Source organism: Astyanax mexicanus, chromosome 13 (assembly GCF_023375975.1).
Source record: "Astyanax mexicanus isolate ESR-SI-001 chromosome 13, AstMex3_surface, whole genome shotgun sequence".
In the NCBI taxonomy this organism is placed as follows: Eukaryota; Metazoa; Chordata; class Actinopteri; order Characiformes; family Acestrorhamphidae; genus Astyanax; species Astyanax mexicanus.
In genome coordinates this window covers 629,735-655,000 of record NC_064420.1, presented here as the reverse complement: position 1 = coordinate 655,000, position 25,266 = coordinate 629,735, and the positions used below count along the sequence as shown (strand labels likewise).

The following is a 25,266-nucleotide window of genomic DNA, read 5'->3' as shown; positions in this document are numbered from 1 at the left end:
CAGAAAAAGAGAAATCAGACTTTGGCATATTGCTATTTTAACAGTGCAGCACTTCGGAGCTTCTCAGCAGAGGAAACTGAGCTGCTGGTTGACGCTGTGAAAGAGCTCCAGCAGCTCATTTACAATGTTATTGTTGTCAGGGTTTAAATCAGTCAGTGGCGCACCTGTGTTTTTCACTGCCAAGATAGCAATACTCCAGAAATTGACCTGAATACACCTTATTTATATTTTCTTATTGGAGATACTGTATATTCCTAAACTCCAATGCTATTTTAAGGGTGCAGGCGGAGGGTGTGATAAAAGACTGTTGGTGGGGTGTAAGATAGCAATGAGCATTATGTAAAATAAGGGGTCCTGGGTATAGAAGAAGAGTGTAAAAGTGATGATAATAAAATTGTGGTTTGATATGATCTCTGAATTACTCACAGGAAGTTCCCCCCTCAGGTGCTGTCTTGTCTTTAGTAAGGCCGTTGACTCCAGGGGCGGGGCCAGGTGGAGGTGCTGCCCGGTGAAGACGCTTTCCAGGTACTTTTACAGTCACACGCAGAAGATCCATCTCCTTACCGTGGGTATTCTGCTTATAGTCCTAAAACCAATTATTTATACATTTATATATATTTACAATATACATATCATATAATATAAACCCCACATTTTACAGCTTCATCAGATTTTTACACATCTCTTAAAGAGCCTTTAACAGAAACAGATAATATTGTATATTTATATATTTGTTTGGGGCAACAAAAAAAAAGATCCTGTAGAACAGAAGGAGAGAAACTAATCTCACGTTGGCGTTTGAATGGTACATCAGCATGCCGTTGTTCGAGAGTGTGACAAACTTCTTCTTCCACTCCTTGTTTAATGAGCGTTCACTGCGTTTCAATAAAGTGCCCTGAGGAAGAGAAACAAGTAAATATAATATAGTAAATAACAATATAAAACATACATAAGAACAGGTATACTAAAATATATATTTACAGCTCTGGCAAAAAAGAAGACCACCTAAAAACAATGAGATTCTTTGATTTTATCAAATTGAAAATCTCTGGAATATAATCAAGAGGAAGATGGATGAACCATCAAACCACCAAACTGAACTGCTTGAATTTTTACACCAGGAGTAAAGCAGCATAAAGTTATCCAAAAGCAGTGTGTAAGACTGGTGGAGGAGAACATGATGCCAAGATGCATGAAAAAACTGATTAAAAACCACCAGGGTTATTTCACTAAATATGGATTTATTTCTGAACTCTTTATGAATATGAACTTTTTTCTTTGCATAATTTGATGTCTGAAATATTTTAGTCTGCCTATTCTTATAAAGGTTGTGATATATTAGATCACAGATGCAGCCTTGTGCTGATCCACATCACCCTAGGAGTGATGAGGGGAAAGAGCGCCATCTACTGTACTGTACCCACCCAGAGAGAGCAAGACCAACTGTGCTCTCTCGGGGCTCCGGCAGCTGATGGCAAGCTGCATGACCTGGATTCAAACCAGTGATCTCCTGAACATAGTCTGGAGAGGATCTGTGGTAAAACTCTCACCTGTCTGATTGGTCTGCTTCCTCCTCCATCAGCTCTGCTGTCGGGAGTCCTCCTCTCCGAGTCGCTCCCCCGCCGATTCTGAAACAGCATCCATATCAGATACAGCAGAGAGACGGGAAGAGGAGGTAGAGAGGGAGGGAAGATGGGATGAGGTGAGAGACAGAAGAGTGATAGAGAGCTTCTTTTACATGCTGGATTTATTATTCAGATCCTGGAATAACAGCAGCTCTGCTCTGATTCAGAGCTCAGACTGCTCTTATTACCTGAGCTGGGTGGAAACGCCTCTCTCTCTCCCCAAAAAAGCCTTTACTTTTTATTGAGTTATTAAGTTGGCTTGGAAAAGCAATTTTCTTCTTCTTATAATTGTTTATTTATTTATTTATTTATACCTTTCTTCTTGGGTTTACCTGCTTTGAGATCAACTGTTCTGCAATTGGGTTCAACAACCCTCTGGGCTGAAGAGCTACTAGTCTGTAGCAGCACTCCTTCTCATTACACTTCATTTTACAAAACAGAATTTTTTTGTGGCCACGCAATGACTTGGAAAATATCTGACCCGCAACCAGACTTAATTGCCAATCCCTGATCTATATTGATTTTTGTTGGTTGTGCTTTGTGGAGAAATTCTTTGTACGGATTTCGTACAGAGGACGTTTTATGTTTTGGACAATTTTCCATAAGATTTCATTCAAGTGTCCACAAACTTTTGTCAAAAATTTCAAACTGATAGCTAGAACCACAAAATTTGCTATACATGTAGAACAATATTGCATAGTTTCGTACGATATACTTTGCGAATAAATCAAGCATCATTTGCGTTCCACCATTTAGTCAAAAAATTTTTGGACACTGCTCTATCAAACCAAACTAATGGCATTTCACCATTTAGCCAATTTTTTTTAGACAAAAGTAATGGCATTCCATCATTTAGCTAAAAGTTTTTGGACGCTGCTCTATCAAATAAAAGTAATGGAATTCTGACATTTAGCCAAAAGTTTTTGGACACTGCTCTATTAAACAAAAGTCCTGGAATTTCAACTTTTAGCCAAAAGTTTTTGGCCACTACTCTACCAAACGAAGTAATGGAATTCCACCATTTAGCCAAAAGTTTTTGGACTTTAACATTTCGACAGTTCCACAGCAGTATTTACACTGCTTTTCTGCAGTCTAAGATTGCGTTTGTTTTAAGCTCTCAATAGATTTAAGGTGGCAGTAAATATAGGGTAGTAATGGATTTAAGGTACAAATAGATTTAAGGTAGCACTGAACTCAAGCAATGTTTATAAATGATAAATTCTCAGTGTTATTATCGCACTTTTCCAAGCCAGCATAAAATTAATTCCCGAATTTTCCTATTCTTTTTTTAATTTATTATTATTTTTTTTTCTTACTGTAGAACTAACCGTGAATAAGGAGGTCCGTCGGCGGGGAACGTTCCTCTGGGAGCCCCCCTCTCCCCCTGCCCCGCCCCGTATGTCTCTGTGACCTATCACAGGGGTGGAGGGCAAAGAGGAGGAGTAATCACTACTCTGACCCCCATTACTGGCCTGAGAGAGAGAGAGAGAGACAGGGCAGATAGAGGGATGTTAAATGGAACAGAATGAAGGGAAACAGACAAACACAGAGAACACGGCACTCCTTCAAAATGCTGCTGTTTCGAGCAAAACCTCAAATTTCCTTCAGTTTTTCCATTTATTATTGACAGTTTGGTGTTTCCAGGGCCGAAGCTTTTTTATTAAAATTAGTGATAATTAGGCCAAATGCTGGAGGAAGCTACGAAACTCGTGTTTAGAAGGGTGGCACTCATGGTATTTAGTGACTTTTGCATTGGTTAAACCATATGAATTATTAGATAATTTCTAATTTGACAATATTATAAGAGTGTGGAATTTTTTTCCAGGCATCTTACACTATATTATAGTTAAAATAGAATAGACTTCCTGTTTAAGATCCCCCACAGCATCTCAATCATTCAGACTTTTGATTTCATATTTTTTTATTTTTTTAAGCCATTCAGAGGTGGACTTGTTGATGTGCTTCGGGTCATTGTCCTGCTGCAGAACCCAAGTGTCAAGAGTCACCCAACAGTCCACACAATGACCAAGAATAACATAAAATGAAGTAGATATTCCTCTAAAATGTGATACCTGTCCCGGGAATGGAGCAGATATCGGTGTTGAAGCTCCGGAGTGACTCGGGGAGTTGGGAAGGGATTTGCAGGAAGCCAGAAGAGCTGCTTGCTTCTTAGCCGTCACTATCTTCTGAGATACTGAAACATAAACAGCTCAATTAGCATGTTATCAACAATATACTGGTATGAACACAGTGTGAGATTTCCTCTGTAAAATTTCCTCTGCTGAGAAGTGTTGGACAACTCCAGGTAGCTGCGCTGTTAAAATAGCAATCCGCCAAAAATTTATCACAACCATGATTAATTAAGATAATTAGTACATGCCTTTTGCATTGCTTTTTGATCTGTGCATGGTGTACTTTTCCCGTCGTTACAACAGCAAAGACACACTGACACGCCCCTAAATCAAGCTGCACGGTGCATGATTGACAGATTGCCTGTAGATAGTGTAGAGACAGTTTTCATTGTTCTGTTAGCTAATGTGAAATAACAAAAAAAAACCATTAATAATTAATAATTCTTTTTTTAAGTATTGTCCTTGTGGATTATTATGTCATAAAAACCCAATCTGAGGCCCAACTTTCCTTGGGCCGGGTCGGGCGGGGCTCAAGGAAATAGTCTGTGACATAGGCGTCTGTTTTTAAATGTTATTTGTGTTTTATATAAAGTTATGGCATGATAATCACAATATAGCAAAGTAACAAATAAAACTGTATTATATAAATTAAATTAATATTAAATTCAATTATTTTCTATTCTCAAATCATGTTAAATTATATTAGATTAGAGGAAAGTCATTCAGACATCATTCTTGTAGCCGAATTTACCGATGTTTAGATCATTGTTCACATTGTTTGTATTTTAGTCTTTCAGAGATCTGTTCTTCATAAACGCTTTTATTAAATAATAGGTCTATGCTTCTTCAGTGTTGCACTGTTAACGTCATTCTGAACGCTCTACTTACAAAAAAAATGTGGGGTTTAAATCGGGCTCGGGTCGGGTTGGGCTGGATATTTTGGGCCTGATCTAAGCTTTAACCCACAGGAGCTAAAAGACCTGCCTGATGCTTTTAAAAAGCTGTAGAACAAAATTTGATGTGATTTATGAGAGAAATGGACAGAGAGTGGTGGATCAGATCACTGTGGCGTTTCCCAGAACAGTGAGAAGGTTTACTGCACTCTGCTTTCTGCAGTTATGAGATGATAATGATTATTAATGTAGCCTCACCTTCAGTGAAGACTCGGTCCACGTTCAGCCCGTAGGTGGCGCAGGTCTCGTAGTAGGTACAGCGCTTCATATCTGCACAGAGCTGCTGAACGCGCTTATCCTCGATCACACGGACATTAGTGCTGCTGATCTTATCTGTGGAGAAAAGCAGTTAATTTATATTAACTCTGATTTACCGTCAACAGGCCGGAACAGCTGATCCTGGATCAGTTTCTGCTTCTCCAGGGTGCTGAATGTTTTCAAGTCTTTAAAAAAAGGTCAGTCCCCCTGCTATTTACAGGTTTATGTTTGAGTAAAATGAACGTTGTTGTTTTATTCTATAAACTACAGACAACATTTCTCCCAAATTCCAAATAAAAATATTCTCATTTAGAGCATTTATTTACAGAAAATGAGAAATGGCTGAAATAACAAAAAAGATGCAGAACTTTCAGACCTCAAATAATGCAAAGAAAACAAGTTCATATTCATAAAGTTTTAAGAGTTCAGAAATAATCAATATTTGGTGGAATAACCCTGGTTGGTTTTTAATCACAGTTTTTTTTCATGCATCTTGGCATCATGTTCTCCTCCACCAGTCTTACACACTGCTTTTGGATAACTTTATGCTGCTTTACTCCTGGTGTAAAAATTCAAGCAGTTCAGTTTGGTGGTTTGATGGTTTGTGATCATCCATCTTCCTCTTGATTATATTCCAGAGGTTATTAATTTGGTAAAATCAAACTCATCATTTTTAAATACTCTTAAATACTTATTTTTGTCCAGAGTTGTTAATTATATAATACATATAAATTATATATAAAATTACAAATTAATACTTTTTAACTTACTTAATTAAGTCTTTAATCAGATAATTTTTTTAATTGATTAACAGTATTATTAGTTGCTTCAATGTTCTGAAATGTTCATACCTTGTGAACCCACTACCACGAGGGTGATGTCGGCCGTGTTGCGGTGAGCGCTCAGTTCACTAAAGCTCTTATACACCTCCTGAAAACTGGCCTCGTTTTCCAGACTGAAGACGATGATGACCGCGTCCACCCAGCTGCTGAACTGTAGCCCGGAGTCACAGGTGAGAAATGAACAGGTAAGAGTACAGAATCTGATTCACTACACACTTAATAAATTTAAAAAAATCAATTTTTACAATGAATTTAGTGTACTGTAGATCTTCTTTACACATAGCATATAAACACTGATACTAATATCAGACCTGTGGGCTGGGAGGGTTCGATTCCTCTCGAATCATCAGCAGGTGACTTTGTCCATCAACCAACACCTCCTTCTTATATCTCCCACCTGATGAAGAAAAAACAGAAGAAACAGGACAAGTAATGATTCCAGGGTTTAGAAAAAACGTTTAGAAAAAATTGTAAATGTTTCTTACAAAATTTTCATACATAAAGCCCATTTTAAGCGACACTAGTAAGGAACAGAGGTGTCGCCATGTTTCCCTTCTAATTCAGCAGGTCTGGATGAGTTTAGTTTTTATTAATCTACAATACAGAACATTTTAAATAATGAAAAAACACTGGATTTAAGGTGTGTCTAATTTTTTGACTGGAACTTTCTCAATAGTGCGGGTTCAGCTGGTGAGTACACTAAAGAACATATTGCAAAGGCTGGTAACTCTGATAAACTTATCCTGTGCAAAAGAGGGAACTCTTACTCTTCCTTTCCAAGGGCGGTCCTGATGAGTGCCAGTTTCATCGGTGTCATAATGTTTTTGATGGTCTTTGCAGTGACTACACTTGAGAATACTTTCAAAGTTTTTGAAATGTTTCGAATTGACTGACCTTAGTACACAAAATAATATAAATGTTAAAAAGCATGGATAGGGCTTCAAGTGTTCCAGCAGGCTAAAGCACTGCCACTATGATCAGGAGATTGTTGGTTCGAATCCTGTTGATGTAGCTTGCCATCAGCTGCCTGAGCCCTGAGAGAGCACAATTGTTCTTGCTCTCTCTCTGGGTGGGTACAGTACAGTAGATGGCGCTCTCTCTTTCCCCTCATCACTCCGAGGGTGATGTGGATCAGCACAAGGCTGCATCTGTGAGCTGATGTATCAGAACCGAAATGATTTCTAGCCACTTTTACCCCTTGTTTTGCATCATTAGTCTCAAACGTTTTTTAATAATTGTTTCAGACGTGAGGAACTTCTCCCTGTAACTGTACTCAGATACCAACAAGTGTTATATAACATGTATTTGAGTATATACAACTTTAATATTATCTTATATGTACTTTCCATACTTCATACACAAAACTAGATAGTATTTGAGATAAGTTATTATTTACTTGGAGTGTTTATGGAGTTATTGAGCACCCACTGATGTAAATATCTATAAAAACTAACCACCAGTGGCTGTTGGTATGATCTTCTCACACAGTAAGAAGATGAGATGATCAGATAAGGGGGAAGTGAAGAGTAAAGAGAGTAAAGTCTCACCCTCATGTGACTCCCCGGGCAGGTAACTTCCTGTGATGAATCTGTTTATCAGAGCAGTTTTTCCACTCCGAATGCTCCCCAGCACCCCCTGCATAAACCCAGAAACAAGCTTTCATAACACTCTAACCTGCATTTAGAGCTAAATATGTTTCTTATTCTCCTGTAAAGATCTATTTAGTTTAATTAGACACTGTAGAGGATCTTTCAGCAATAATAAAAAAAATAAACTATAAGAAAATAGTTAGACAATGTTCAGATGATGATAATGATTTGATGTTCTCACCAATCTCAGCTCTGGAATTGAACGAATCAGGGTCCATTCCTGACTGTTGGAGCACAACGCTGTGAACAGAAAAAGTGACACATGATCAGATTTGTGTTTTGGGTTCTTAAAACACTGAGAATTTAACATTTATAACAACAAGACTTGAGACTACGCAGAAATCATATTTTAATCACTTTATCACTTTTTATTTTTTTATTTTTATTTTATTTTATGCGTGCGTCCACCCTATCCTGTCAAGTTGCACAATGGATTGAACGATTTTGGTGAAAACTTTTGCCATTTAAAGAAAAATTCAATTAATTCTATTTTTCTCTCACCCAGTCTTACTAGAGGCTGCTAGAGTAGTTAAACAAGATGTGTCTCATTTTTAGCAAATTTATATCTTACTCACATTTAACGAATATTTAGCATTAACATTTTTCTTCCCAAGTTCTCTCTTCCACCTTAAATTCCACCTTAAACAGGGCAGCTAGACCAGCAGTTCCAAAACAAGCTGCAGTTTTAGTGATAAGTTCTATTTTTTGCACACAGTCAGTGTTACTAGAGGCTGTTAGAGTAGTTAAACAAGAAATCACATCCACATTTGAAATTGAAACCCATATGAATAATGAAAATGGTGGTTGGTGTGGTGCAGTGGATAACACCACCACCTGACAGTAAGCTACCATGTGGGAGACTGGGGTTCAATTCCAGCTCTGGGTGACTGAATATACTGAGACACGACATAGTCCCACCTCTGTTACAGGAATATCCCTGTAAATTACTCTGAAAACGAGCATCAGCTAAATGCCGTAAATATAAATATCATAAACATTCATTAAATGAAACGAAAATATACTGATATTTTTTGTTCTTTGGTTTTTTTAGAGATGGCAGGATGTCTGAGTGTACTAAAACTACAGCACAGAAACCCACAGCCGGAATCCACTGACCAGACAACTGCTTTCAGACACGTGTCTGATAAAAAAAGAGATTAAAGGTGAGATTACGTTTTCTCTGCTTTCACTTGTGCTGTAAAGAAGCTCAGTAACTGCTGTATCTCCTTACTGTCAAAAACTAAACAGTAAGGAGTCCCAACCTTTATCAACTCGCCTAAATTTAACCGTCTATTTAAAATCAAAAACGATTGATTGATTGAATTGAGTGATATTTTAGCATGATATGATGGACCACAATTAAAAAAAAAAAACTAAACACCACTGTTGCCAGTCCCAAGAAAGGAGGAGGATAGGAGGAGAACTGCAATTCAAGAAATACATATTAACAGTGTATTTAACAAAGAAGATTTACAGTATATATTACATATGATTACAACATAAAACAATTAAACAGATATTACTGTATGGATCACAAATTCCATACTCTATAAAACATCAGAGATCATTAAAACTGTACAAAACTTTCAAATTGTGGAAAATTACAGGACAGCACTTCATTTCCCAGAATACCTGGCTTAATGAATATATATATATATATATATATATAAAATTTCTCACATTCTCACTGATATGTGATAAGAATGAATTTCTCTCAATTGCAATTTCACTTCCTGTATTTACAATTTGTCTGTAGAGTGAACTCGAATTTAAATTCAATTTTAAATGCATTCACTGAATTAAATTAAAATAAAAAATTCTCTCTCTCTTCCGCTCACACACCCCCCCTCTCTCTCACACACAAACACACACACACACACCTTTTCTTTCACTTTCTCTCTTTCTCTCTCTGTCAGTTTAGTTCAACAGTGCTTTATTGGCAGGAATATAATATAATGAGCAACACTACTGCCAAGTCTCTCTCTCTCTCTCTCTGGTCAGTGAGGAGTGGCTGATCTGTAGCTGTAGTGTTGTCAGTATGTCAGTAGTGAGTGATGGAGGATCAGGCTCTGGTCGCTGTGTCTCGACTGTAACTGATGGACTGTGGTTCAGTAGAGGCGTGACGGGTGGTGGCCAGCTGAGACTCAGACCCTGCGGCCTCGGCTTTATCCCACCCCGCCTGTGTGACCTGCAGCTTGGCCTGCTGCTGAGATAACGCGGGGCTTTCTAACCCACCGCTGTCGACTTTCAGTCCAACTGCAGAAATTTACTTAAGTAGGGATGTCCTGATCACATTCATTTGCTCCCGATTTCGAGTCATTTGTTTTTTTTTGTATGTATGTGCCGATACCTGTCGAGTCCTGATCTGATACTTTGGCAATGCAGTAAAAAAAAAAAGAAAAAAACATCTGAATTGTCCGTTAAGGTTTTTTTAAAATTAAGTTTTAATTATTATCAAAACAGCAATTTTTAGCACAAAATAAACAAAGACTAAATAAATAGCCATATAAATGATTTTTAATGACATTTAAATAGGAATCTTTTTTTTTTTAATAAACTAAACCAAAAATAACTAAAGAAATATTATAATATCTCAGATCACATGATCAGACCAGGACCATCCCTAACATAAAGACAGCATCACACCCCTCCAAATGCCCTGCAGCCCACCCTCCCCGGCACACCTGTAAGAGGGCTTTATGAGAGAGGGAGCACAGAGCAGACAGTAAGATCCTTATACAGACCCCCCCCCCCAACCCTCCAACCCCCCCAAGCTTCCATATACAGCAGGAGGATCCGGAGCAGCCGGGCCCGAAAAAACGCTGAACAGGATGAACAGGATGCTCTATGTGTCACAGTCTAAATACAGCCCTACAGTCTTCCTTTAGAGGATGTTTCTTAAATGCTTCTCAAAAGACCCCCCACAATATACCCCCCCCCCATACACCGCCCCCCCTCCACACACACATCCCCGCGCTCCCATTCATCGGGCCGGGGACTCTCCCTGGCATCACGCAGCCGTACAACAAGCCAGCTCGGTCCGCCGGCCTGTTGCCATGACAACCCCACCTCCAGCCGCTCCATCAGCTCGCCCAGCGAACACACGTAAATATTTTCCTGCGCGCATGCGTCAGTTTGCACACACACACTTATACACACACACACACTTATACACACACACACATACAGAGTCCAACAAGCATACACCAGCTCATGAACAGACATACAGCTCTGATTTTGCTATTTATAGGTTTATGTTTGAGTAAAATGAACATTGTTGTTTTATTCTATAAACTACAGACAACATTTCTCCCAAATTACAAATAAAAATATTTAATCATTTAGAGCCTTTATTTACAGAAAATGATGAGAAATGGGTGAAATAACAAACAAAAATAGATGCAGAGCTTTCAGACCTCAAATAATGCAAAAAAAGAGAAAAAGTTCATATTCATAAAAAGAGTTTTAAGAGTTCAGAAATAATCAATATTTGGTGGAATAACCCTGGTGGTTTTTAATCACAGTTTTTTTGTTCATGCATCTTGGCATCATGTTCTCCTCCACCAGTCTTACACACTGCTTTTGGATAACTTTATGCTGCTTTACTCCTGGTGCAAAAATTCAAACAGCAGTTCATCTTCCTCTTGATTATATTCCAGAGGTTTTTAATTTGGTAAAATCAAAGAAACTCATCATTTTTAAGTGGTTTCTTGTTTATTTTATTTTTTTAGAGCTGTATACCATAACACGAGATTCAACTGAACACACAGGGGAAGGTAGCCTGGGGGAAATGACTATACACTGACGGACAATCCAAGTATCCAAATGATGGTGCCAGGAGCCTATAGGAATGAGGTAGGTTTTACTCTTTAAGTTGGCAGGCCAGACACATACAGTACATGTTCATACTGTACAAATACAGACAAACAGACACAAATCACACCCATCACAATAATCAACAGAGCAGTAGTAATACCAGAGCTCCTTCATGAGTGATGTGACTTTCCTACAGTTTATTAACTCCCATTAAAAACTAAATCAAGGCACTAGAAACTGTATTCCAGTTACAGTGTTTAAAGACCTGGGCAGGGTTGGGAACAAGGCCCAGAGATCAGCACTGTTTATTGATTCCTGTGCCCTAATGATCTTATAAAACTGCCAATTAACAGCTGTTTATTTTAGCACGCTGATGGCACATTTTCCATTAGTAGTGTAACCCTGGTAAAATAAGCACTCTTTGGGTAAAGCCATTCTGAGGAGCCTGTGTGTAGACCCCTCCCACTTTTCCCTCTCTCCCACTCTCCCCTCTCTCCACCCCCCTCCTTCTCTCTCTACCTTGCTCTCTTCCAGCGTGTGTGTGCTGCACGGAGCTGGAGATAAATGTCCATTTTGTGTGTGAGGAAATATTGAGTAAAGACGCTGTTTAAACTGTACTACAGTGATACACAAGTACCCTCGTTGGAGATTTTTTAGTTATCAACCGAGTTGGATAAACTTTTGCGCTGTTTGATTGAGGGAGACTCCGGTGAGTTCATATATTGCTGATTAGGAAAGAGTTTGCTAATATAACTTAGTGTTTTCATGTTCTAAGCTGTTAAAAGTGTTGATAGTGAAGTTAGAAGGTTATTAAAACAACCGGAGTGAGAAATATGTGAGATAAAGTGCTGTGAAATGACTGAGTTCAGTAACGTTATTAATTTGTAGGCTAAGCCAGCGTTTTGTTTATATGTGTATATATGTGATTATAAGTGTGTATTTTTGCTCTTTACTCGGTTAGAGACACGTTAAGATGAATATTCGCGCTATACAGACTTACTTAACAAAGTTCTGTATTATATAGGTTGTTTTAATAGACGGGAGAAACGAGTGAACTTGTCAAATCCAAGATGGCGAGCCAACCCTGAAACTACGATCCCCAGAATCCTATGCGAGCGTTTTCCCGCCACCCGAGCCCCAACGGCGCCTCGAGGAGGGAAACAGATAAGAGGAGCAGAGTCACACACACACACACTCTCTAAAAAAACGTAGTCTACCCGGGTAGTGAAGAGACACATTTTTTTTCTGACAATAGCAAACTCAAATCATAAAAAAAGAAGAGACACGGACTGAAACAAACATAAAAAAAGGGACTGTTGGGTTTTTTTTTGAACATTTAAATGCTGTTTCACAAAGAAGATTGTGATTAGTAAATGAGTTCTGTAAGGGTTGTTGAGCAGATTGTGTTCTGATTTACTTGATACTGCATAGATGCACTGTATTTCTTTATTTTGAGGTTTTGGATTTTTGTTTTGTTTATTAACTCATTCGGTGAATTTACAGTATTAAGCCCCATTGAATTAAGCCACATCCCCTTTTTATTATTTTTTCCTTTCCCCATTTAATTTCATCCACACCCATATTCTCTTCATAGTCACTAAAGGTACATTTTATTTATTTTTGTTCTTTTAATAAATAACCTGCATCTTGAACTCTGTATAAATATCCCGGTCTGTTGTATTTTAATCAAAGCCCTCCGAGCGAATCTAAAGAGTCTTCTGATACTGGTCCAACCCCGGATTTACTGCCTATATATTTTTTCTATTGTAATACTGTTGTATAAAATTTCTGATATTTTGTGAACTAGCTAATGTGGCTGCTGCGTTGCACATAACGAGTGCTACATCGCTTATTGTGGCGAGCCAGCCAGGAGGGTTTTAGACGATTTGCAACCAGACTACTTTAATATTTTACACATTTACAAATTTTTCCCTTTTATTTAAATAATTGGGTCATATGTCCATTATGGATATTGAGTTGCATGGTGTAAATGTTAGCAGGTCACTATATGTTTCTGGTCTCTCAGGTAGCGAAACACAGGATGAAATAGTAGCTGTACTAGATAAATATGGTACTATAACCAAAGTTGTCCAGCTCCAGACAAAGCACACAGGTGAACCAATAGTCATTGTTGAGTTTAGTTCTGAAGCTCCCATTTTGGGACTTGAACCTGATTTCCCTGTTGAGATTCCTAGCGCAGCAAATGTCCAGTGGTTTCTTGATAGCATAAGCAACTTACCAGAGCTCCAACCTGCAGTTCAGGCTAGACATGTTGCAGAAAATGAGTGTAGGGATAGTGATTCTGACAGTTCCTCTGACACTAGTGCAAGTACAACCTTATCGCCTCACAAAGCACTTGTTAGTGCTAGCCCTACTCCCCTAAAGTCTTCCCAAAAAGCACAAAAACCATGCCAGGTTACCCCTGAACCCTTGAGTACTGACATGTTGAATCCTCCCGACATACAAAGGGTAGTAGTAGAACATGTTATTAGAAATGAATCACTGCCAGCACAGAGTTATGGGTCTAAATGGCTACGAACCTTCTCAGGGAAGACACCAAAGCCACCTGGAGAGGTAGACTTTGAAACATGGTGCCTTCATGTGGAGCTTATGTTCCAAGACCATCTTCCTGTCGATGCTCAGAGGAGGAAGATTTTAGAGAGTCTTCTCCCACCAGCAGCAACAGTAGTAAAGCAGCTTGGTCCATCTGCTCATCCAGAAGAGTATGTCACCCTGCTTGAATCTGCTTATGGTTTCATTGAAGATGGAGAAGAAATTTTTGCAAAATTCTTGAATACCCACCAAAATTCTGGAGAAAAACCCTCTGATTATCTCCAAAGACTACAAGTTCTTCTTGGTTCTGCAATCAAAAGAGGAGGTGTAGAACAGTCTAATGCAAAACGCCACTTACTAAAACAATTCATCCGTGGTTGCTGGGATCACACCCTCATACTTAGCTTACAGTTGGAAGCTAAGATCAGTAATCCTCCAGATTTTGCACAGTTTCTTCTCTTACTCCGAACTGAAGAAGACAGAAGGTCTTCCAAACTTGAAAGAATGCAACGTCATTTCAGCAATTCAAAGCAAAAGCCATCCTTGAATTTTCACTCTGCACTGGAAATGTCCCCACGGTTAGATCCTCATGCTGAAACACTACAAAAATACATGTGTGAGACAGAACAGCTAAGGAAAGAGCTTGCTGATGTAAAGCTACAGCTCAGAGAACAAAAATCAAAGAAAGAAAACAGAGATTCCCTAAAACACACAAGCCAAGAAAGTTCCTCTGGTGTTCAAGCTAACTCTTTGTCTTACCAAGCACCTCCCAGACCCAGAGCTGTCCCCCCTGTCCATCAGGCTATGCCTCCATCTCAGCCAAAAGCCTGGTTTTGTTTCAGATGTGGACAAGATGGTCATATTGCACGGCAGTGTGTTGAAGCCATGAATAAGTCGATGGTTGACCAAAAGTACAAAGAGCTACGAGCAAAACAAGATGAGTGGAAGCTTAGACATGGCCAGTCGTTAAACAGGCCAGGGTCCCAGTAGAGGGACAGACTGAGACCCGTTTTTTTAATACTTGTCCCAGCCAAGCCGTAAGAAAACAGAGAGTTATGTGTGAGAGCTGTCTTGAGAGTCAACCTTGCAGCAATCTTATTGATGGACTAGTAGGCCCTAAATGCATGGCCACTGTCATTATTGAAGGCAACAAGTGTCAGTCTATTCTCGATTCCGGTTCTCAGGTAACCACACTGTCAAAGTCTTTTCATGAGCAGTACTTATCATCACATCCTATACTTCCTTTAAATGACCTCCTCGAAGTAGAAGGTGCTGGAGGCCATGTTGTTCCCTATCTCGGCTATACTGCAGTTAGCATTCATTTTGACAGCAGCATTACTGGACAGCCAACTGAAGTACACACACTGGCTTTAGTCATACCAGACTGTAGGTCCAATATTGCTATTCCTGTGCTTATCGGCACAAACACCTTGGACATGCTTTATAGTTCCTCTCTCTGTTCTGACCTTGCATCCAATGGGTGTAAAGGGACCCATGCTTATTCTGCTCTTTTCAAGAACCTATGTCGTAGACACCAAGCAAATCAAGAAGGCGGCAGAGTCGGTAAAGTGAAATTACAGAGCAAGAGCAATGTTGTCATCTCTGCAGGACAGAAAGTTGCCTTGTCAGGCTATGTGAGAAATGTGCTACACACACCAGGATCTCCGTTACTGGTTGAGCCACCAGTTCTGCCGAGTTTGCCCGGTGGTCTTGTTTCTTGTAGTTATATCATGACCAGTCCCTCCACAAATTCTTTTAAAGTTCCTGTTCTGATCAAGAATGAAACTGACCATACCATATCCATTCCTGCAAAGCGCGTTATAGCTGAGCTGTTTGTACCGAAAGCTGTTTCTTCTCCCCAGTCCCAAAGAGTTTCAGAGACCAAGTCTCATGAGCATCCTTCAGCCTCCTGTAGCTTATTAGCTCCTGTTGGTGGTCAGAGCATGATTTCGTTCGACTTGGAAGAATCTCAATTGAGTGCTGAGTGGAAAGACAGAATAACTGCAAATCTAAACTCCATTCCTGAAGTGTTTGCCAATGGTGACCTAGATTATGGTCATACTACTGCAGTCACACATCGTATTCGGCTATCTGACCCCACACCATTTAAGCAAAGAGCTAGGCCTATCCATCCATCAGATTATGAAGCTGTGCGACTTCACCTAAAAGAACTACAAGATGCAAACATAATCCGAGAATCAGAAAGCTCTTTTGCGTCACCTGTGGTTGTCGTCAAAAAGAAAAGCGGCGCTATCAGACTTTGCGTCGACTACAGGAAGTTAAACAGCCAGACTATAAAAGATGCTTATGCATTGCCCAATATTGAGGAAACTTTCTCAGCATTACATGGTTCCAGATGGTTTTCAGTCATGGATTTAAAGTCAGGATACTATCAAGTGGAAGTGGAGGAGGAAGACAAACATAAGACGGCCTTTGTTACTCCGATGGGGTTCTGGGAATTTAATCGGCTTCCTCAAGGGGTGACTAACGCTCCAAGTACCTTCCAACGTGTCATGGAAAAGTGCATGGGAACTATGAATTTGAAGGAAGTGTTGGTCTTTCTGGACGATTTAATCGTTTTCTCTGACACCTTGGAAGAACACGAAAGTCGTCTGATGCGTGTACTAACAAAGCTGAAAGATTTCGGACTTAAACTTTCCCCAGAAAAATGTCACTTCTTCAGAAGGTCTGTTCGTTACCTCGGTCATATTGTCTCAGAAGATGGGGTTGAGACGGACCCTGAGAAGATATCCGCCCTGACAACTTGGCCTAAACCTAGAAATATCCGTGAGCTCAAATCTTTTCTTGGCTTCACAGGGTACTACAGGCGTTTTGTCAAGGACTACTCAAAGATTGCACGCCCATTAAATGATCTGACTGTTGGCTATATTCCCCAAAAACGACGCTCAAGGGGGAAACCCCACCAACTTGTCGACCAAGATTCTGGAGGACCACTCCAAGAAAAGTGGAATGAAAAGTGTGACGAAGCATTTAACACGCTCATTGAGAAATTGACAACTGCTCCCATCCTAGGTTTTGCAAATCCACATCTACCCTATGTTTTACATACAGACGCCAGCGTTCAAGGGTTAGGCGCAGCACTTTATCAGCAACAAGATGGGCAACTTAGAGTCATAGCCTATGCTAGCAGAGGGTTGTCCTATTCAGAGAAAAGGTATCCTACCCACAAATTAGAATTTTTGGCTGTAAAATGGGCAGTCACTGACAAATTCTTTGATTATCTCTATGGAGCAGAGTTCACCATCATGACCGACAATAACCCCTTGACGTATGTTCTAACATCGGCTAAATTGGATGCTGCCGGACACAGATGGTTAGCTGCATTGTCAACCTTTAATTTCAGCATAAGATATAGAGCTGGAAAAAGAAATCAAGATGCTGATGGACTTTCTCGTCGCCCTCATGCTCAGCTAGAATCTGACTCAAGTTTAGAAGCTGAGGATGACAGAGTTAAGCAGTTTCTTTCTCGCCTCATAGAAGACGATCAACCAGTCTTCCCACAAGAAGCTGTTAAAGCTGTCTGTCAGATACATCTGTACAAGTCCAACTGTGTGGATAACACCCCAGCCATCATTGAATGCCTTGCTATGAATGTCGATGCCATTCCGACAGAGTATACATGCACTGAACTGATCCCTGGGTCTAGTACATTACCCTCAATGTCTCAACAAGACTGGATTTCAGAGCAACGGAATGATCCAACCATCAATCGTGTTATTTCTCTCATAACTTCTGGGAAAAGAGTGTCTTACAGAGCCAAACAGCGAGAAGACAGAGAAGTGCAGCTGTTGCTGAGAGTAAGAGATCAGCTTGTTCTAGACAATAACGTGCTCTATCGAAGGCGAATGGTTAGAGGTGAGCCGTCTTTTCAGCTCGTTCTTCCAAAAACGTATCGCCAAATAGCTCTTGACAATCTCCATGATTCCATGGGACACATGGGAATTGACAGAACACTTGATCTTGTCCGTACCAGGTTCTACTGGCCACACATGCAAGTTGAGGTGGAAAAGAAAGTCAGAACCTGTGAACGCTGTATTCGTCGAAAAGCTGCTGCGGAAAGAAGCGCTCCGCTTGTCAACATTAGAACTAGCAGACCTATGGAGTTAGTCTGTATTGATTACCTCTCATTAGAGCCAGATCGCAGAGGGACGAAAGACATTCTTGTTATCTCTGACCATTTCACGAAGTATGCAGTCGCTGTTCCCACTTCGGACCAAAAAGCGAAGACCGTGGCCAAGACTCTATGGAACAGTTTTTTCATTCACTATGGATTCCCTGACCGGCTACATAGTGATCAAGGTCGCGATTTTGAGTCTGCTTTGATAAAAGAGCTGTGTCAACTACTTGGAATTAAAAAGACTCGTACCACTCCCTACCATCCGAGAGGAAATCCAGTTGAAAGGATGAACAGGACTCTCCTTAGTATGCTAGGAACCCTCCAGGAAGTGGATAAAGGGAGGTGGCGTGATTTTGTGCAACCGTTAGTTCATGCTTATAATTGTACAAAAAACGACACGACTGGATTTTCCCCATATCAGCTCATGTTTGGTAGAGACCCTAACCTACCAATTGATCTTGCTTTTGGACTTCCCAGAGAACAGACTGCTACAATTCATTCAGAGTATGTCAAGAACTTGAGAGAAAGCCTAAGGGAAAGCTACAAACTTGCAGTTGAGCATAGCGAGAAAAATGCTTCCAGGAACCGAGCACACTATGACAAAAGAGTTCGTGAATCTGTCCTTGAACCTGGAGACAGCGTTCTCGTCCGAAACGTAGGTCTAAGAGGAAAGCACAAATTAAGTGACCGATGGAGTCAAGAAGTCTACAAGGTTGTGAAACAGATTGGTGATTCCCCTGTGTATGTTGTCGCTCCAAAAACGTCTGGAGGACCAGAAAGAACTCTGCACAGAGACTTGTTACTGCCTTGTGGATTCCTCGCTCAAATGCCAGATACCAATAAAAGCGCTGAAGTAGTTGAGGTTGAGCCACCCGCTACTCATTTAGATGTTGATGTTTCAGAAACTTTAATGGAGGATGAAACGCCTGAAGGTGATACTGATGAAGAAGACTATTCTGTTCAAGAATTCTTTCCCAAAGATGGCATTGTAGTTGAAACAAGGATCTATCCAGTAACTGGAGAAAGACAAGTTCAAAGTCTAAGCCCAGATGTTGAAGTTTTCTGTCCAAAGACTTTGGAAACTTGCAATGTCTCAAGAGAAGTCCCAAGCACAAGTGAAATCCTTGAAAAGACTCTTCCTGATACAGAGTCACAAGTACATTCAGTCCAAGAAACCAGTCAAGACAATGTGTGTAAAGAACCACCTGTACCTGTTGTATCTGAAAGTTCTTTAGAAAGAGTCAAGCCTGATTCTTTAGATGTAAAACATGACATTGACATTGACAATGATGCATCTATAGTGCAGCCTGAGTGTCCATCAGTTACACTTACTGAAACTGAACCAATTACTGTTCAGCCAAAGTCTGTGGTAGAAGCAGAGTTAAGAAGGTCTACTAGACAGAGGTCAGTCCCAGAGAGGTTAACTTATCAGTCACTGGGAAATCCACTAGTCTTAGTGATGCAGTCTTTATTCAGTGGACTTGATAAGGCTTTTACTCAAGCTTTGAACCCAGAAAACCTTGAACTTGCTCAGCTTATAGCTGGTAATGAAAGTTAAAGTAACATGCAGGGACGCATGTAGATTCTAGGCGGGGAGGATGTAACCCTGGTAAAATAAGCACTCTTTGGGTAAAGCCATTCTGAGGAGCCTGTGTGTAGACCCCTCCCACTTTTCCCTCTCTCCCACTCTCCCCTCTCTCCACCCCCCTCCTTCTCTCTCTACCTTGCTCTCTTCCAGCGTGTGTGTGCTGCACGGAGCTGGAGATAAATGTCCATTTTGTGTGTGAGGAAATATTGAGTAAAGACGCTGTTTAAACTGTACTACAGTGATACACAAGTACCCTCGTTGGAGATTTTTTAGTTATCAACCGAGTTGGATAAACTTTTGCGCTGTTTGATTGAGGGAGACTCCGGTGAGTTCATATATTGCTGATTAGGAAAGAGTTTGCTAATATAACTTAGTGTTTTCATGTTCTAAGCTGTTAAAAGTGTTGATAGTGAAGTTAGAAGGTTATTAAAACAACCGGAGTGAGAAATATGTGAGATAAAGTGCTGTGAAATGACTGAGTTCAGTAACGTTATTAATTTGTAGGCTAAGCCAGCGTTTTGTTTATATGTGTATATATGTGATTATAAGTGTGTATTTTTGCTCTTTACTCGGTTAGAGACACGTTAAGATGAATATTCGCGCTATACAGACTTACTTAACAAAGTTCTGTATTATATAGGTTGTTTTAATAGACGGGAGAAACGAGTGAACTTGTCAAATCCAAGATGGCGAGCCAACCCTGAAACTACGATCCCCAGAATCCTATGCGAGCGTTTTCCCGCCACCCGAGCCCCAACGGCGCCTCGAGGAGGGAAACAGATAAGAGGAGCAGAGTCACACACACACACACTCTCTAAAAAAACGTAGTCTACCCGGGTAGTGAAGAGACACATTTTTTTTCTGACAATAGCAAACTCAAATCATAAAAAAAGAAGAGACACGGACTGAAACAAACATAAAAAAAGGGACTGTTGGGTTTTTTTTTGAACATTTAAATGCTGTTTCACAAAGAAGATTGTGATTAGTAAATGAGTTCTGTAAGGGTTGTTGAGCAGATTGTGTTCTGATTTACTTGATACTGCATAGATGCACTGTATTTCTTTATTTTGAGGTTTTGGATTTTTGTTTTGTTTATTAACTCATTCGGTGAATTTACAGTATTAAGCCCCATTGAATTAAGCCACATCCCCTTTTTATTATTTTTTCCTTTCCCCATTTAATTTCATCCACACCCATATTCTCTTCATAGTCACTAAAGGTACATTTTATTTATTTTTGTTCTTTTAATAAATAACCTGCATCTTGAACTCTGTATAAATATCCCGGTCTGTTGTATTTTAATCAAAGCCCTCCGAGCGAATCTAAAGAGTCTTCTGATACTGGTCCAACCCCGGATTTACTGCCTATATATTTTTTCTATTGTAATACTGTTGTATAAAATTTCTGATATTTTGTGAACTAGCTAATGTGGCTGCTGCGTTGCACATAACGAGTGCTACAGTAGCAATCAGGTGAATCATTCAGACACCAGCAGCAGTTATAATTTATAAGTTATAATTTACTCTTACAGTCCTTAAAAAGAAACCCAGGCAAATACAGCTCTGAAAAAATAAGAGAGCACTTAAAAATGATGAGTTTCTTTGATTTTACCAAATTAAAAACCTCTGGAATATAATCAAGAGGAAGATGGATGATCACAAACCATCAAACCACCAAACTGAACTGCTTGAATTTTTACACCAGGAGTAAAGCAGCATAAAGTTATCCAAAAGCAGTGTGTAAGACTGGTGGAGGAGAACAGGATGCATAAAAAAGAAAAAACTGTGATTAAAAACCACCAGGGTTATTCCACCAAATGTTGAAAGGAGAGAAAGAAAATCCTTTTATTTTTTACTATACACCATTTCTATCACGCAATTATCAACACACCAATCCTTTAGAATCATCAACAGACATCAGTAAGACTGAAACACTGGAAAACACTTTTTAAAAACACTTTAAAACACTTTAAAAGGTCTACTTTTAAAAATACTGTATGTATGTTACCACTTCAGACCCACTCAAAGCACACAAATCATATTCTATGATGACTTACACAACGCTCTCTAAAAACACAGCGAGGGATGATAAATATTTTTCTTTATTCTCAAAAGCCCCAAAATTCAAGAGCGTTTTCTAAATGCATCTTCCTAAAGTAAATCCCGTTTCTCACTGATGGCCTGCCAAAGAATCTCAGGCCTCCTTCATGTCTAAATTTGCACCTCGGGGTACGAGGTACAATTTTGAGTTGCTTTTCATTTATTAAAAGAGGCTGTTGTTAACAAAGGGAGCACTCTGTAAATCTGGGAGCATCAAGCGCCTGGTTTTGACACGGTTCGGAATCGGCGATCGCAGCATGAAGAGAATGGGAGCTGCCACGGAGGAAAATGATTGGGATAAAAACAGGCGGTGGGTGGAACATCAAAGATGGGATTAGGACATTGGCTGTAATTGCACAGCCTTTGGCGTAGGCACTATCAAATTAGTTCCCTTTCCAAATGTTCCGGATCAGGAACAGGGAGAGCTGGGAGGGGGCGATCTTATAGAAAAGACTCGAGATAGCTTGAGTCTTTAACTTATTGCTACTGCTCTGGATTCCACTACAAATAATTATTCTAGACATCTTGACATACGACATAAGAAGTCATCTTCTCTTAAGTGAGAGCTGAAAGATGAAAGACCTTAATCTTTTCTCCAAGTTGCTTTATACCATTCATGCTCCTGGACAGCTAACATCCTGCAGGTTACACCTCAAATCAGCTCAAATTAAACTCTCTACATTCAACTGATCAAGCTCTAAGTGTTTAAGACAATGAGTTAAATGATCAGGTTGAATCAGGATTGATTGACTGACTGATTGATTAGTAGTTTAGACCCCTGCTTTGTACAATGAGTCTTTGAGTGCAATTGAGTTTATTTATTCTTTGTAGATTTGTGAAGGTTACAGACTCTCTACACTGTTTATTTCTCTTTAAGCTAAAAATCTAAATCAAAAAGGAGACGCATGATAGTGCCAGACTCCTGTTTTCTGTAGAGCATCCTTAGAAGTTTGCCACTTGACACTGTGCTTTCTTTGGGAACACGTGGTCTAAAAGAGGTCAGACCCACAAGTTGGAGTTTTATGAATGGGAACAGAAGTGTTTTCTTACCTTCATCCTCACTGGATTCCCTCTGTGACATGCCCAGAGTTTGGGGACCTGTTCCAGCACCGGCTGGGACTTGGGTACTTTTGTTGAAAATGCCACTAATGAACCGGAGCATCTTGCGGTCTCGTGTCGATGCCCCCTGTGATTGACCTGCCTTCATGTCTGAAGCCACTTGGCCACCTTTTCCTTTCAGGAGGTCCTCAGAGAGGCAGTTCAGGTCACTGTTGTCCAAGGTGCGACTTTTCCCTTTGCGCTGAGGCTTGGAGACCATGGTGACGGGAGCTGGAAGAGACGTTGACCCTGCTTTCAACCTCTCTGCTCTTGGGCTCTGGCTCCGCATGGCTATCACTCCATCAGTGGATGATTTACCTCCAGTGTCTCCTTTCAGATCCTCCTGACAGGGTCTTGCATCACACACAGCCCAGGATGCCCTGAAGGAACCTGGAGCAGGGCTCGCAGGGGATTGGATTGCAGACCTGCTGTCCTTACGGTCCAGGCTCTTAGAGGAGGCGTGCATGATATCCCTGGCCTCTCGCAATTCCCGGCTGCTGAGAGCGCCGCTGTGCGCCTTTAGGAGGGACATAGGCCGCTTGCAAACACGTCCTGAGACGTTGCCCGTGGCGGGGGGTTGGGTTAGTTCTGCTACTTCCTTGGCTGTAGATGGTTTAGCAGCTGCTTTGGCTTCTCCTGCAGCACCACCACCGTTTTCTGCTGCAGATGAGGTTATTGATTTTTGCCTGTCACCCGGGAGAGCACCATCTGTAAAAAGTGCTTTATGGTCCCTGGGGCCTGGAAGTATTTCCTGTTCTGCTTTGAGCTCAGTGACCTCTTCTTGTTTCTGTAGATGCTGAACCCCGTTGCTCGAGCCTCGAGCTTTTGGAGGCCCCTGTTTTCCTTCAGCTTGACTCGTCTCGCCCTCCGCACTTTGCCTGGCCTTTTCCACCCCATGTTCTTCGGACGTCTCAACCTTGACCAGAGTTAGCGAGATGAGGTAGGTGGTTTTATGGTGTGCTATGCCAGTACGCTCCATGAGATCCAAGCTTTGCAAGCAGACAGACACAGACATAGATTGATCTGATCTGGGAAAAGTCTTTAAGTCTCTTCTTTATGGTATGACCGCAACCAACAGACCAACCAACAGAAAGGAAAAAAAGGATTCAAATAAGCATTTGTGGAGTGGAGAAAATAATTGTTCTGTTCTTTTTCCCTGGAGAGGCTTCTTTCCCCAGATTGCTGCTACCAGTGTTCTTTGTGTCCACTGATCTCATCACCGTTAGTCTCCCACATGTCTCCCTTGAACCTTAGACTCTCAGACCTTAGATCTTTCATTCATTCTCATTTATCCTCAAGCCGTAAGCACGTAGGCAGCTGCAACAAAAATTTATTACTTGAAAAATTCATTACCTGCAGCCTTCCCAACCTTCCTAACCTTCCAGCATACAGATGAGTCTGTGTCTGAACCAGACAAGTAATACTGAAGCAATAAACCAAAGCAACTGAGACTACTGTTTAACGGATTCGATGGGAAGGTAAAAAACGGCATCCCCTTGTCGCCTTCTTGGGACTAAGTCGCATCCATGCACCATGCATCAGTGTTGAGTGTTAAGAAAAGAAGACAGACAGTCATTGACAGACAGTCAGCAGAAGAAGTCTACCTGCCACATGGATCAGAAAGAGAGGAGCTTAGGGTTATATAGTCCACGGAGAGCGATCACAGGATCCCTGCGGAGAGTCCATCATCCATCACGCCTCCAGTCTGAGGTCTGAGCTTTTCACCATGAGGATGTCAGCCAGGCAGACTCCAGCATCATGCCCCGTGAAGCCCTTCAGACCATGAAGAAGAAAATGCACATCCCTGCGGCTGAGAAAGTTCACGTCAAGCCCGCGTCTTCGAGCAGAGCCTCGCATCACTTGCCTGCCCTTGAACGGAGGAATCCTTCAAATCCCTCGGCTCGATGCCGCCTTTCTGTAGTGCCCACGCTGAGAGGCTGCATTGTGCTGGAGGACCTCGTTACTCCCAGCATCTCCCTCCTCTCGCTCGGCTCGCCTGCCCTTGTCACCAGCCAGACAGCTTGCAGCCTCTGCTTTCTACCGCTAGTCACCCCCTCCCTCTTTTCCTCTCTCTCTCTTTTTCATTCCTTTCCTCCCTCACTCGACCACCATCCCCTCCATCCCCTCCCTCTCCTCCTTCTCTCCGTCATCCTCCCTCTCTCCTCTCTTTTTCTCTCACTGGAAAAAACAACAGAGAAGCAATGATGTGTTGGTGGGAGAAGGCGGGCGCATGCTCGAAGAACCGTTAGCCAATAAAACGCCTGTGGAGGGAAGAGGAGGAGTCGCAGGAATACCTCATCAACAAATGAGAGGATCTAAGTTAGAGTGGCTAATCAAGGCTGCTTCATCCACAGAGACAAGAGACGAGGAGATGCCTGCACAGCTCGCTGCTTTAATGCAGACGTTTTTTAGAGCCACGTCGGGCCACGATGGTGCAACGTTTTATCTGAAAACACACAGCTGGATTAAAGTGGGTTTAAAGCTAGAGATGCTGATCACACACATACACACCAAC

The 25,266-nt window shown here is 40.9% G+C and overlaps 2 protein-coding genes across 6 annotated transcripts in view; one reads left to right on the top strand and one right to left on the bottom strand.

Annotated features, from left to right (window-relative positions):
- Positions 1 to 25,266, bottom strand: part of agap2 (ArfGAP with GTPase domain, ankyrin repeat and PH domain 2) — a 40,250-nt gene that overhangs the window by 6,734 nt on the left and 8,250 nt on the right. For 2 of the 5 annotated variants that reach the window (XM_022677048.2, XM_022677049.2), the window contains exons 2-11: positions 7,641 to 7,699; positions 7,358 to 7,445; positions 6,122 to 6,207; positions 5,820 to 5,961; positions 4,909 to 5,043; positions 3,698 to 3,819; positions 2,954 to 3,097; positions 1,551 to 1,628; positions 791 to 895; positions 427 to 586 (exon numbers count right to left, since the gene is read on the bottom strand). In XM_022677048.2, coding sequence (XP_022532769.1) covers positions 427 to 586; positions 791 to 895; positions 1,551 to 1,628; positions 2,954 to 3,097; positions 3,698 to 3,819; positions 4,909 to 5,043; positions 5,820 to 5,961; positions 6,122 to 6,207; positions 7,358 to 7,445; positions 7,641 to 7,699 — 1,119 coding nt within the window. Of the gene's footprint in view, positions 1 to 426; positions 587 to 790; positions 896 to 1,550; positions 1,629 to 2,953; positions 3,098 to 3,697; positions 3,820 to 4,908; positions 5,044 to 5,819; positions 5,962 to 6,121; positions 6,208 to 7,357; positions 7,446 to 7,640; positions 7,700 to 22,703; positions 24,850 to 25,266 lie in introns of those variants that run through there. The other 3 variants (XM_022677045.2, XM_022677046.2, XM_022677047.2) reach the window with 3 other exon arrangements.
- tspan31 (tetraspanin 31) overlaps positions 5,923 to 25,266 on the top strand; it is a 43,825-nt gene continuing 24,481 nt past the window's right edge. The window contains exons 1-3 of the mRNA XM_022677053.2: positions 5,923 to 5,995; positions 8,511 to 8,622; positions 11,191 to 11,314. Of these exons, the coding sequence (XP_022532774.1) occupies positions 11,285 to 11,314 (30 nt within the window). The 5' untranslated portion in view covers positions 5,923 to 5,995; positions 8,511 to 8,622; positions 11,191 to 11,284. The remainder of the gene's footprint in view (positions 5,996 to 8,510; positions 8,623 to 11,190; positions 11,315 to 25,266) is intronic.